The sequence below is a fragment of the Mauremys mutica genome, chromosome 1, assembly GCF_020497125.1.
Source record: "Mauremys mutica isolate MM-2020 ecotype Southern chromosome 1, ASM2049712v1, whole genome shotgun sequence".
Lineage (NCBI taxonomy): Eukaryota > Metazoa > Chordata > Testudines > Geoemydidae > Mauremys > Mauremys mutica.
In genome coordinates this window covers 282,853,568-282,868,310 of record NC_059072.1, presented here as the reverse complement: position 1 = coordinate 282,868,310, position 14,743 = coordinate 282,853,568, and the positions used below count along the sequence as shown (strand labels likewise).

The 14,743-nt window shown below is 42.7% G+C and overlaps 1 protein-coding gene across 1 annotated transcript; it reads right to left on the bottom strand.

Annotated features, from left to right (window-relative positions):
- Positions 1-12,216: 12,216 nt before the first annotated feature.
- On the bottom strand, positions 12,217-14,495 carry POU4F1 (POU class 4 homeobox 1). Its single transcript, XM_044988868.1, has 2 exons — positions 14,071-14,495; positions 12,217-13,270 (listed from the first exon to the last, which is right to left on the bottom strand). The coding sequence occupies exons 1-2, from the start codon at positions 14,191-14,193 to the stop codon at positions 12,251-12,253; spliced, it is 1,143 nt and encodes a 380-aa protein (XP_044844803.1). The 5' UTR covers positions 14,194-14,495; the 3' UTR covers positions 12,217-12,250.
- Positions 14,496-14,743: the final 248 nt, after the last annotated feature.

Below are 14,743 nucleotides of genomic sequence, written 5' to 3'. Positions count from 1 at the left end.
GAGTCAGAGAGAAAGGGAAATAAATTCCTTTAGAATCCCTCTCTGGCTTTAAAATTACCCACACGCCTTATAGTGGGGGTGTACAATGCGCGTTGCTTTATTAGGACAACATTGCAAAAGATCTGAGCTCTAATCAACTGCTGTGGTGTGACACAGAATCTTGACACACACACGCCTTCTCTCCCCCTCCCCCATCCTTTGAGAACATGTTAAAGCTTTTGTCAGTGGGGTGGATTTGAGGGTTCAGCATACGGGGAAATTCTTTTCACAAGCCCAAATCGCCTCTGCAAGAATGATGTTCTCCCAGGCTGGGGGAGAGCGGAATTTTTTCACGCTCAAATTGCCTCCCTCCTTATTCACCTCCCCATCCCTTACCCCCTCCAGGTGTATGTATCGGAGAGGGTTCCCCTGTATGAGTGTTGTTAGCCGGCAGGGAGCTAGCCACGGTGCTGGAAAGCCTACGTGAGCTGTGGGAAAGCAATGTTATCCTTGCTTCATTTCTTCATCGCGTTGGAGCGTTACGTTTACTTGCTAATCACGAAGGGGCGCTTAAATAATTGAGAGTACGTTTAAGCGTAAAGCAGTCAGTTTCTAATCTTTTCAAGGGAAAAGGAACTAATCTCCACCTGCTGTGAGAGCCCTTTTTTATTTATTCTCTATATTACTTCCCCTCCATGCTGGACCCGATGGCTCCAATTACACTAGAGCTTTGTTGAGTCCAAACACCCCCCTTTCCTGGACTCTTTGTGCGTCCCTATTTTCTGTGGGTATAAACTTTGCCTTCACAGCAAGGTGGGAGCAGATGACTACCAGGTTTGGCTTGGCTGAGCCTGTAATTGCCGATGACTTTTGGAAAGAGGCGCTCTTAAAAACGCCCATAACTCTGCTTTCACTATATTGCTGCTGCTGTGTTGATTTTTAAAAGGTAAGACTCTGTCCAAGAAGTGGAACATATATTGGCCACCAAAACAATCTGGATTATTATTTTGGTCGGGAATATGTGGAGACGTGAATTATAAAGTACACACTCAGTGAGCACTGAGAAAATAAATGGTTTAATTAGCCCCTTTCTGGTTAATACATTATTTTAATTGAAGGGTGTTTTTATTCTGGATACAGAGGTAGGCCTGCTTATAGTTTCGACAAAGTTAATTCTAGATTAATATTTCTGTAACCTATTTAGGATGCAAAAAATCCTGTCAAATTAACGTGAATCCTCCTGTCTTGCCTGCTCCCAGCAAATAACTTGCAGCACCTAATAAATCCAGATGGAGTTCCTCATAGAGCCCGGTGCAGAAATAATTATTGTCCTGGCTTGTTTCATGTCAGAGGCCTCTTCGGCTCATCTGTCATGAAACCAATTTCACTTTATTTACATCCATTTGGTAGTTTAATTACTGTGCTGATGAATAGCCTGAAGGAATTAAGTTACGAGGCGCTGGAAACCTAAAGCGATAGATATATGGGTTACCTTTTAACTAGAGGGGAGGAAATGATGGTTGGTGTGTGAACCAAATTTTTAGGGTAATAAGTGCCTTTCCATGGCAAGGTAGTTTGAAATGCAGAATCATTGACTCTCAACCCATCTATTTATCTCCATCTTGATGTAATATATTGCTTGGCAATGCTTTAACATTTTTGCAGGCTATTACAGGTTAAATCAAATCTTTATTAAAGGAAACATTTTTCTTAAAGACGATCACCTCAGTAGCTTTATGTCTAAGCACAAGATGCACTAATCATTTTTCAGACCAAAGAGGAGAAATATCAGAAGTTAGCTCTGTCTTTTAAGCTTGATTTCAACACAATCTATTCAGCATACGGTACCCTATACTCAATATGCTCTCTGCACTATGCGTATACATCAGAAATAGTCCCAAATGCTTCCCCAAGCAAAGTTGTCTCTCCGTAATATACGATACTAATATATAGTATTTTAATGAGCTATATTATGGTGTGGTTTTGTGCAGTCGGATTATAACTATACTTTCTAGATGTTTTCCCTATCCTCACGTGTGTCTTAATTGGTAAATACACTAGACTTCTCTCTGGGTATTTTAGAACATATCCAACGTGTGTGTTTTGTACATTTTGTCTATGCACACACATTCCTAAAGAGGAAACCTAACCTTTCCGATTCTACTACATTATATGGCATATAGAGGAGATTTCGTCGTTTCCCTCCACCTAATAACTTGCTGTTTCTGGGATCCAGTGTTCTCCAACAACATATTTTGACTAAACTGGGTTTAAAAAACACTTTATGTAGAACAAGCAAGAGCAAAAGGTATGTGGCCTCTCACCCATCATCAGATAAAAGGAAAAGTGTAAGAGTAGCGGAATTATTATATGACTATTGATTGTGCCGTTAGGTACATGATATGAGTAAAATTTATGAGGAGCATGTGCGAGTTTGGGTGTGGATACATGGCCATGCAAACGTTTTCTAAAAACACACGTTCAAAGCATGCGTCATTTTTCCTCAGAAAAGGAGCTCCTCTATACTCTCGTGTACAAATCATTCAGGCTACATGCATGGATACATAGCTATTTTCCCCTCCCTGAATAATGGGCGTGTTTAGGGGAGCGCTGTTTTGTAGCATTAAGCAGCAACACGTACCAGAAATTCTCTCCTTTACATTTTGAAAGTTGTTTTCAATATTAAACGTATTTTCAATATTGAAAAGCATAGGGTGCTGTTTTTCTTCTCCTTTGGACCACGCTACATACTGAACTGGGAAGACTGACATACTTTTTCCCATGAGGACACAGCACTTTGGGACTCAACCATTGTATTCACCGTTGAGCTAATTTAAACTAAAGAAATAACGCGTTACAATGGAATATTTGGTATTTGAGGGACAGTGCGGAAGGCCGATCAGATGTATAACTGCCCGTTTATTTTTAAATAGGAAGTTATAGCGATGTTGCTATTAAAATACTTTCCTTCAGAAGCGGCTTCTCTAGGACATAACGTTTCTGTTGTGTGGGTGGATGTAGATCTTCTTTTTCGAAGAAGTTGAGCAGGAGTTTTAAGCTAAACCTTGCCGAAGTGAAGGTACCCCACTCTCCTTAACGCTAACTATAAATGGGTCTATAAAGGATTGGATCAAAAGAGAAATCCATCTTTCTCTTCTAGGTAGTTCTGTGCTTTATATTGGAGAAAATTAAAGGAGGAAGGATATAGTAAAATAGGGTGGAGTATTAAAAGCTCGCTCTCGCTCTCCCTTTGATTAATAGATCCATGTGGCTAACGGCCTGACATATGGTGTGCGAAGCAGCTTGAGATGGTACCTTAGGCATCCCCTACGGCCATTAACATATTAGAGGCTTCTGTGCAGTCAGACAGTCAGACTTCATCTAGAGCCCAGCGCAGAAAGGCTGCACCCCAGAGCTGTTTGATACAGTCTTTCAATAATGTATCACGCTGCAATTTTAAGGGAGCTGTTCCCGGTGCTGAAGCGCTAGGGCAGAGCACTAATGAACTTTAGCAACAAAGATCCACCACGTTCCTTATCTGAAATCCACCGTCTTAAATTCGTGTGTGTGTGTTGTTGTTGTTGTTTGTTATATACATAGATACATTTAAAGCTATATACATTCTCGGTGTGTGTGGATAGATAGATAGATATAAATGCACACACACACACACACACACTTGAATACTGCCCGTATCTAGTTCATGAGCACTATCCCATAGTTCAAAAAACAGATACATACATGAGTCGGAAGCCCTTTTATACAAGCAGTATTAACTGAGAGAGCTGTACTGCTCTCAGATGTGGACATTCTGAGAGACATCAAGATCAGCTCCACCCCTTAAAATATGGATTTTTTTACCAGAAAAAAGTAGTTGCTATAAATAAAACCGATACTACAGACAACACAGAAACGACTTTTTATGGAACAGGGCCACATTTAAAATGCAGTTACAGCTCGGAGACAAAAAAGCAGACAGCCTCCTGCAAAGAACCTACAAGTTGGGGAAACTCTCTTAAAACAGAATGCTTTGCAATGGGGGTGTGAGAGGAGCTAATTGCTGTATATTTCCAATCCGTTGTTTGGAGACGGGCAATCCACACTACAGTAGCAGAGAATGTAGCAAACAGAAGGTTTATTTAATCCATTTCAGCGTTTTGACAGAAACATAAATCACGCCTTGCACTTTCCCTTTCCCCTTAGTCCCCCGTAGATAACTGCCCCTGTCTCTTTTGAACTTTGTTTTGACTGTTTTGTTCGAAAATAAACGCTAACGCCAGATTAAACGTTCCAGCTAGCTTCGTCTTCTGATTTCAGGAAAATGGTGTTAATCGGGAGCTTTGATGTTGTTTTACTTTCAGACTGTATGCCTCAAGGCGGAAAAATGCAGAAAGGTAGCTGAGAAAGTAAATTCCCAGGAGCTAAGAACACCCTCCCTTTCAAAATATTGTAAGTACTCCTCTCCTGTACAGTACATCAACCTGTTCCTATGCAGAAAAGCACTAGTAGGTTTTCTCCTTTGGAAACATCGCTCATTTCAATGCACTTAATACTAGGTGTGTTATGTGCCAGTATGACCAGTTTGTAATGGGACTGAAGATAATAGGGGAACATGCAAATGATTATTGGAAACAGCCATTCATTTATGATCATACAAAATCCTAACTAACTGCAGATTTCCAGTGAGGAATAAATCCGGGGTTAGGCTTTAAGGATGTAGGTAAAGAATCGGAGATCTCCATACATTTATGTAGCCCTTAATACAAGTTCTGCATCCAGTACTTTGGGGATGTTGCCATTCATTCAGCCAGGATGTATGCTTGGTAAACCCTTAAGTGGACGGCATAGCAACCCAACACATTAAAATAACAGATTCCTTTAACACAATCAATACATTTTGCATCATACATATGAGAATTTTTTCTCTCTTAGGTAGCTGGGCTTTCTACATGGAGCACTTTGTATAGGAAATTAGATCTGAAGGTGCACAATCTCAAAAGAATGCCCTGTACCGTATCTGAATAATAGTCATAGACACTGCCTTCACCATGTCACAGTTTGTAGTGTAACCCATTAAAGCAACCTAATTCTTTTTTTAAAGCACGCGGTTCGGTTTCAGTTAGATACAGATTGCCTCTCCAGCTTTCCCTTTTCTTTTACAGCACGGCTTTAATAAAGTCACATAAGTGGTTGAAATTAACATAAATCATTATTAGTTATTAGGATTTGCTCTAAATTACTCTGTGAATATAACACCAAACCCCATCTGCCACTCCTGCTCTAGCAGCAATAGATTGCAGATAAAATAAATGTCCTTACCCCATTAGAATGTTCCTGTCTCTGTAGCCAAAAGCCAAACAAAAGCAATAAATACAGAGCTTTTTTCTCTCCACTATTCAGCTGTGACTGTTTTCATCAGCTCTTCCTCTAGAAAAGCTCGATAGCTGCCTGAAAATATTGCATTTTATATCACCAAAGGGCGATTAATATTGCATTAACTGTATTTAACATTTTTTAAGCGCGAGTAATCTGAATTGAGTAAGTTTCTGTTACTAAATACAGGGGATGTCAGAACTGGTGGAAACAGCTTAAAATATCTGTATAAACAGATTATTTGTTTCATACTTTGTATTTTTATAATGTTATGGTATAGTGTGCTCTGTTTGAAGTAGAAGAAGCCATGCTAATGGTCTATTTAAAGTATTCTGACACTGTCTGGAGACATCCAAGTCTCTGCCTTCATTAAATGTTTATTGTCAACACTTCAGTGAGAAAAAGTCTTGTGTAAGTGAATTTCCACTGCTGGGTGCTGTCAACACTTTGTTTTATTCTGATCCATGTGTATAAAAGTTTGTATACATTATGCTGAAGTGAAGAGAGGCAGAGATTGTGGGATAATTAGTTACCAAACAAACTTTTGTTAGTAATTCCGTTTACATAATGACCATAATCAAGGACTAAGTTATGCATCTAGGTGTCTTGTCTTCTTTAAGCAGCCTTGCACAAAATGTATTCATGTTGACAGGCTATCCTTTCCTTCGGAAACATCTTTTTAAAAATGAAGAAGAAGGGATCTTACACATTTTAGCTGTAGTTTACACCTTTTTGCTTGCTTTCATCCTGGGTAGGTACGTGTGTATACATCTACCCCACTCTTCATCTATAGATGTAGATATTTACAGTAGTATATCTCGTATCTGTACTTTAGTGCGTCTCAGCATTTCCATTATTAAGCCTTATTTTCAGGAGGATTATAACTCAATCTTAGTACCCAGCACCGGAAACTGCTCTATGCCAGAGCCTTTGTAGTCAGGGGTCGGTCAGCATTTCCCCTGTAAGAAGCTATTTTGAGAGTTTTATTACCTGATTGCAAAAAATCAGCTCTGAGTTACGGTCTAGCTGCAACGTATCAATATAGTCTTTTTATTTATCAGATTCGGTTTAAATCCATTTGGCCATTTGAATTTATAAAATGGTAAACGATAGACATTTTGTGGCATCGAGGTTTTTTATTATTATTATTATTATTTTAAGAATTTTGTACAAAACAAACAACAAGACCACGTTTATTTTAAAAGAAATTTCCTTTGCCCATAATCAGTGAAGCCTTTGGGTATTTAGATAAAGAAACTTTAAAGACTCATCATAATGTTGCAAGAGGGACTAGTATGCACAGCTACTATTTACCATAAGGATTTTGGACAGGAGATATAGTGCATAATTTGTGCAGCGTATTTTTGCATATGCAAATTTCTTGTTCACGTGCTCAGTCATTAAACTATCAGACAGGGATCTGCAGTTTAAATGTCAATAGACTGCGAGGAACTATTAAGGTCCATCATGCCCGTAATCCCTGGATTAAGATTCTCCAAAAGTCTGCGTTGCCTCAATAGACTGGAAAGGGCTCCTTCAGATCCGTTACCCCGGTGTCAATGATCTGAGAGCTTTAAAAGTGCCTCTTGTACGCTTCAAGTGAGCTGCTGTTTCTGTAGTTTCTTCCCACCCGTAAACAAAAATAAAGGAAATTAAAACTCAGGTCCGTGTTAAACCAAGGTTAAAGTCCTGTTTAAACTAGCAAAAGCGAATTGATGTCAGTTAAAGACAGGTATACAGCCATTAGTGGCCTGCTTGGGCCAAATGAATTCCTGGTGTAATTCCATCGCTTTCGCCTGAGTTACACCAAGATCAAAGCTGGCCCCGTTTGCCTCGGTATTGTTATCAGTGGAGCAACATTAGATCCCCTGCAGTGCCTAATCACAAAGGGCAAGTTGAGGTGGAGGTGGAATCTTAACGCTGACTTTCACTGACTTTGGAGGTGTATAAATCAAATGCTTCATACTACGCCCGGTTTATCCTGCAGCCCTTACTCAGACCAAAGTCTGGCGGGATGGAATGGTTGTGTACAAGATACACACTTACAACTTTCAGACCAGGCATATTACAGACCGTAACTGATAGGGGCTTGCCTGGTTAGGGACTGAAAGTTCCAGCCCTTTGTGTCAAAATCCTTTCTTTATCCGGATGGTGCAAAGCCAACAGTTCTCTGGTGACTAGCTGCAGGCGTGTAGAAACACTCTCTGCCCGCGTAGAAACACTTGCGTTGTGGTGGTGTCTGTTTGCTCAATCAAATATTAATCGGTGAGCTCCTCTTTTAGGTTAACTTTACACAGTGGAACTTTTTGATTTGTCGTGTTATAGATACCTGATTGCTATTTGTCAAACTCGAATCAGATTCCAGTAGAAATGATCTACAACCATATAAAAAATCAAAACGACTCTCCCTACAAACCAAGTCTGTTTCACATTTTAGGTTTTCAAAGAACAATGTTTTCCAAAAGCTGGGGGGGGGGGGGTTCTGCAGCACGCCTCCCATCAAGCTGTCTTGACAACAATTACTAAAGTTTTTAATTAGCCTCTTGTTATAATTCATTTTATTAATTTTCTAAATCTCAGCCCATGAATTATTAAAGGCGGCTCTGTAATTGTATTTGCAGCCATCCTTTTGTAGTGCACGTGATCGAAAACTGCTCTGCAGACCCATCGCTCTTCTGGCATAGGGCCCATTTATACTGAGGATGGAGAAGGGGCCTAGGCAGCAGTGAGCTCTAATATTTTATCAACTATTAAATAACATAATTACTGATAATAATATGCTTGTCTCGCAGGTGGAAATAGGTTCCCATGCGAATTGGAATTCTGCTGCGGATATTTTAAAGTCAATTAAGCTTTTCTCCTCTTTTTGACTCAGCAGGTAAATATAATAAAAGCTTAAAAAAGACATCGGCTGCAAAGCAAGACCTAAATAACTGGAGGGATTTAAAATCGTTTGGGAAAAGTCGGAATAACAAGAGGGCAGCCGCAGTAGTATCAGCTTTGTGCGATCAAGTCCGTCAGAGTTAAAATAATTATCTTTCGACAAATCTGTCTGTTTGGAGGGAAGAGCGAATGCGTGGGGGCGAAGGGGGGGGGGTATAGACCATAAAAACTGTGCTGTAGGACACTTCATTCTCCTTCTGGGGAGCCTTTTACTTGTTGAACCAGGACCGAATTAGTCTTAATATCACAGGAGAGTAAAAATCAATACTATCATGGCAGTGGATGTCTATTATTCATTTATGATGGTCTAATCTAAGTTGAAAGCAATTGGAGAACAAGTGTTAAACAGAAATTCCAGAAGTCAGTCTCGGTTTTAAGGAGGTGGCTGGGAAATCAGACCAGGAAATCGACAAGGTATAGCAAATGTGGAAAATATGAAACCAAAGTTTCCTCACCCTTCCACGGCAGGGGTCACAGGTTCTGAACTTGACAGAAGTTCTGAAGATATTAGGTTGTATATTCTAGAATAGATCCGCAACATTTTCCAGCCTGGAGAATAATTCTAACTTTTTAGCAACAAAGTTGAATTCCCCGCTCAGGCGATTATATATTTATTGACAATATATTGGAATGAATTTTCGCCCTCTTCAGCCTTTTTAAGAAGCAAAAGTTTAAACGATCCTTGTCACCTGTTTCCCTCCACCCCCGGGGCTATTTTCAGTGAGTTGATTAAAAAGGCCCCATTGGTACTTGGGTTTCTGTCGTGAAATTTTCAGATCCATTCAACAGAAAACAGAGCATTCTGGTTTTGCACAGTTTCCTACCATAAAATATAGGAAACTCTGCAAAGCTGTTCTTTTTTTTCTTTTCATTATCTGTTTTATTAACAGTATTTTCTTTGTACTCGATAAGGATTGTACTTAATACAAAACAAACTTCTTTACTTTTCAATACATACATTGGTCATTGTTGTATAATACAAACGTGTTGTCCTCTAACATTTCAGTTTTGGGGAAGATTTAAAAAAAGTTTGTAATTTATTTTATTTGTTCATTCCTGACTCTCCAAAAATGATATCCGGTAATACTTTTCTATAAAATAATATTTTTTACAAATGCATTTATTAAAAATTCTGATGACATTTCAAGTTAATAACACAGAAACAAGTCAATTTCCGGTGGAGGAGATCTATTTTTTTAAAAAATACCTTTAGTGCTTTTGTTTTTAACATCAACAGTTGCTTAAAATCACAGCTTTTTGAACGTTTTATTCTTTACTGAACATCACGTTAAGTGTCTTGATTCACAGATTTACCGGCAAAATTAAAAAGATTTGGCTAAAATATGTCTACAGAAGAAATAATCCCAGCTATTAAGTAACTTTTTACATTTGGCATATGATCTAGTCACAGGTCATCAGAAAAGAAAGAGGTTCTTTGATCACTTGAAGCAGTAGGTGGCATCCTATACGTTCCTAATGAACAATTGCATTTACAACGTCAGGAGAGATCAGTTTATGATTTTCATATTTATTAACACAAAATAAAAATAAAATATTTTGTTACATAATTAAGTGCAATTAGGCCAGTCAGAACAACATATAAACCTGAAAGCACCAAGCTTTTTTTTCTTTACACATATTTTGTCGGTGCATAATCCTTTCCAGTAAACTGAAAAGAAATACTTCAGAAGTCCTTTTTAATTTTACTTTGATTTATATTTTCTGCAGTTATAGAATAAACTTCAAGAAACACACGCAGCTAATATATAGTTAATTTTATTCAGAGCACCGATTTTCACATAAGAGCTATCTCAAAGTAATGATTTCTGAATTTAGCAGAAAAATACATCTCTCACTATTTTTATTTTTTGGTAGAATTAGTATTTGTCTAACGGCTATACCTTGAATTTATCAGCCGTGCCTCAGAAATAAACAAAAAAAAGATGCACCCAATAATAAACTATTCTGTTTTCATGTTTGTTTTATTTGTAAGTGTGCTGGGACTTATCTCCCTGTTGTATTTTGTGTTACAGAAATATTTCTGAAAGAAATAAAAGTAATATAGTAAAGACACAACCAAGGAGAAAGCTCAGCAAACATACATGGACAGGTAGATAATTCAGTGAGACATTTCAGGATCCACACGTGGTTGCAGTTTGTAACCATTTTTTGTGTATGTGTGTGTTGCATTAACGAAAATATTTACAATCATCTTCCTTTTTTTAAAAAAAATCTAAATACAAGAACGTGACAAGAATGTTTGTGTTTTCGGTGAAAACAGGCAGTAAACTGTGAAATTACACCATCCACAAAAGGTTCTACCAGAAGCTACTCTATTTTTAGTGCTCAGTTTCAAAATGCATAGAATGTTTGCGCTGCAAACAATGATACACAAAATAATTAAATAAATAATCAAATAAATAAATAAATAATAGCGAGACCTTATCACGGATCTTTCTGTGCCTTTTTTTAGGTCATGCATGATTTCAGTCTTTGTTTGTTTTAAACAGCAGGGCGTTTTCTTTTCAGAAATGCCTTGTTATTAAAGCCTTTCCAATAACACCAGACCCAGTGAATGTCTTTTGCACACAGCTGGTATTTTATCCAACGAGCTCTGGCCCCCCACCCCCATCCCCGAGATATAATGCACCTTTATCTTTAATAATACGGAATAATTGCTTTGCTTTCCAATTTGGGAGACTGTGATAGTGCAAATGTAACCATACAAAACAATTCCTCTACCTAACGTTTATTTACAATAAACGATTTTTAAACCCAAATGTTTCCCCCCTCAACATGCAGACCCCGCAGAAATAAATGTCGTTTCAAATCCTGCCTCTTTACATTGGTGATTTCGCTTACCTACTTATGTAAAATAAACCCTGTTACTAACAGGAAACCTTCTACCACCGCAATCCTCTAAACCTCTCCAACAGATTTAGAAGAGATGCCAGAGGGGAAGGACACATTTAACCCCGAGACTTAATGACTCAGAGCATGTTTTCTTCTAACGTTAACAGGGCAGCCAGGGCAGTATAACAGCCAACGTATGCATTGTATCTCTAGCTAGATGTATCTCTATAGAGATATGGATCTCTCGCTCTAGATATAAACACAAAGCACACACAGGGAGGAAAAGGAACAAAGGGGCAAGTAACTTTTTATATAGCTAGTTATAAAAATGGTTGGCTTCCCTAGCAGAGGGAGGGCAGAAGAAAGGGAAAATGTCTCGGAGTATAAAGCCTGTGACTGAGCATTCACTCTCTACTCTTAGCTACCTAGTGTTAATGAAACAAGGGTCAAAATCTCTCCCTCTCCCCGCTCACTCCCCAAGGCGTCCGAACCGAATTGGGAACTGCAAAAACAACCCTCTCCAAACCCCCAGTAACACAGAGAAGAACCGTCACGAAGCCTCATTAAAAACAGTTAAAACCAAAAGAACAAAAAAGAGACCCAAACAAAAACGATGAGCATCATCACCAATAGTTTCACCTTCTGGGTTGTGTTTTTTTTCTTTTAAAACTGGTGACTCAGGGGTTTTTTAATGTATTTATTTGTAAGTTTTGTGTGTGTCTCTGTGTGTTTACGCTTGAATTGTTCTCGCTCTCTCTTCCTGTAAAGGGGGCGATCAGCCTGCAGAAGTGCCCCCCATGGATTTCTAGAGCATTTACTTTTGCTTTTCTTCTGGTGGTTCTCGTTTCTTTTCCTTTAGAATTTTTTTTCTCTCCCCTACATTGTTCCTTGGTCCCCAGGAGATTTTGAGAGTGTCTCTGGTCAAACAAGAAGTCCACTGGCTCCTCCAGCCCCCTCGCCCTTTCCACAATCTCCCCTCCCACTCGCACCCCCCCCATCTCCCTCCCTTCACTCCCAGCCCCCCAACAGCCCCCCCTCGGTCCCCTCCCTTCGCCCACACTCCAGGGGATGGAAACTTGGCGCGTTGGTTTTGTTGGCTTGTTTAGTAGGTGGCGGAAAATTTCATCCTTTTTTGCTTCTGTCTCTGGTTGCAAAACCAAACCCGCACCACGTTCTTTTTCAGGTCCAATTTCTCGGCGATGGCGGCGATCTTCTCGGAGGAGGGCCGGGGCTGCACGGCGAAGTACGCCTCCAGGGAGCGCTTCTCCGGGGCGGCGATGGAAGTCCGCTTGCGCTTCTTCTCGCCCCCGTTGAAGAGCTCGGGCTTGTTCATTTTCTCGCGCTGGGCGCCCTCGGCCTCCTCCAGCCAGGCCTGCAGGATGGGCTTGAGCGCGATCATGTTGTTGTGGGACAGGGTGAGCGACTCGAAGCGGCAGATGGTGCTCTGGCTCAGCGAGCCCACGCCGGGGATCTTCAGGTTGGCCAGGGCCGAGCCCACGTCGGCCTGGGTCACGCCCAGCTTGATCCGCCGCTGCTTGAAGCGCTCGGCGAAGGCCTCCAGCTCCCGGGGGTCCGTGTCCGAGTCGCAGATGGAGGCCAGGCCGGCCGCCCCCACCACCGCCGAGGCCACCTGCCCCGCCGCGCCGTGGTGAGCGGCCACCAGCCCCGGGTGGGGCAGGCCCGAGGGCATGTTCATGGCGGCCGGGTGCGACAGGTGGCCCAGGCCGTGCATGTGCGAGTGGGGATGGGCCGAGGTGGAGATCAAGCCCCCCCCGCCGCCGCCGCCTCCGCCGCCTCCCCCTCCTCCTCCGCCGCCGCCGCCGCCTCCGCCGGCCCCTTCGTGCCCCCCGCCGCCGGCCATGAGCGCCAGCGACGGGGAGGTGATGTGGTCCAGCAGGTCCCCGGGCTCCAGCGCCTGGTGGTGATGGTGGTGGTGGTGGTGGTGGTGCGCCAGCGGCACGGTGGAGGTGGAGGTGCACGGCACGCTGTTCATGGTGTGGTAGGTGGCGTCCGGCTTGAAGGGGTGGCTCTTGCCCTGGGACACGGCGATGTCGACGGCCGCCAGAGCCTCGGCCCGGGCCAGCAGGGTCTCATCTAGGCTGGCGAAGATATTGCTCTGCAACTGCAATCGACACAAAAGGGGGGAGCACAGGGGGGCAGAAAGGAGAGTGGGGCGGGAGAGAGACGCGGGAGCGGGGTAATAAAAGGGCAAACGCCGAGGAGAGAGGGGAGGCGAATTGGGGCAGAGAGTAAAGTGGGGGTGGGGAAAGCAGGGGCAGATGGGGGGATATAGTGGGGGAGACAGGGCAGGAGGGAACAGAAAGGGGGGAGCAAGCCAGGGAGGGGGGGGGAGAAGAGAGAATCACAGGGGAGTCCAAGGAGAGGGGGAGTGAGGGAATGGGGGAGCCGAGAGAGGGGCGAATAAAAGGGAGAGAGCAGGGAGTGGAAGAGAAAATAAAGAGAGGAGGAAAGTGGGGAGAAAGAGAGGAGAAAGCAGGGCAAGGAGTGGAGGAGAGCAGCAAAGGAGGGAGCAGGGAGAGGAGGGAACCAGAAAGCGAAGGAAAGTGAAAGGGGGGGGGGCAAAGAAAAAGAAAAGAAAGGAGAAGGAGAAATGGATATGTAACTCTCAGCTGGGGAATCGTGTCAAACACCAGCGCGCATAAAGAACATTCCTTTCAGAGGCCGAGTCATAAAAATTAATACCGAAAGTGGAGGAAGTCGGAGACTCGTGTGAACACCGCTTTCAAAAAAGATCACAGGCGCTCAGATGATTGCAGAGGAGGACATGAAAAAAACATTAAGCGCCGCTTGTCAAAATGTGCCTCGCAGCGGTTTTTTTATTAATGCACATACATGCAGTATACAGGGGAGAGGGAGAGAGAGAGAAAGAGAGAGAGAGAGATGCAGCGGCTTGCCCCTTACCGGTGGAGTTGGTAGACAGGCTCTTCTTATTGCTTCCGAGCTGGAGTGCAGCGAGGGGTACTTGTGTTCAGGTAGGGTGGGATGCATGGCAAAATGCGGCTGTTTGCTGTTCATGGACATCATCTTGAAGGCTTGGCATGTAAATCCACAAACACTCCTGAAGTAAGGGGAAAAGTGCTCTCCGGGCGCTCTCCGGGATGAGGGTGCAGCGGCAGATCCCACTGCTGGTGCCGCTGTTTCTTGGCGCTCCCTTTGACCGCACCGTGAGACTCCCTCCAGCCCTCTCGGTCTCACTTATCTGTCTGCTCTATCCTAGCGCTGGGCTGAGATGCGCTCTGCTTACACCTGAGCCCCACATCTCGTGGCTACGGACCCGCAGACTCTCGCGAGAGCTTGGCGCTCCGGCTTTGATAGACATCAGCTGTCTCCCCCGGCCTCCGCCTCCCCGCCTCCCGCTCTCTCCCTCCCCGCGCCTTGTTGCATCTCCTTGCGCGTTTGCACGTCTAGCCGGTGCTGGAGTTTGAGAGCTGCTCTTATAATGACCACCAGAAAGGACAGTGCAGGTGCTACACCTGTAGCTGCAACACATGCGCATTGCTCGCCTTTCTAATCGGACACAGAGACACCAACGTGCGCATCTATGTATTATGTGCCTGCATGTCCACCTGCATAT

Coding starts and splice junctions, on each gene's coding strand:
- POU4F1 (XM_044988868.1), bottom strand. CDS start 14,193: ATGATGTCCATGAACAGCAAACAGCCGCATTTTGCCATGCATCCCACC. Junction 13,271..14,070: donor CCTGTCTACCAACTCCACCG/GTAAGGGGCAAG, acceptor TGTCGATTGCAG/TTGCAGAGCAATATCTTCGC.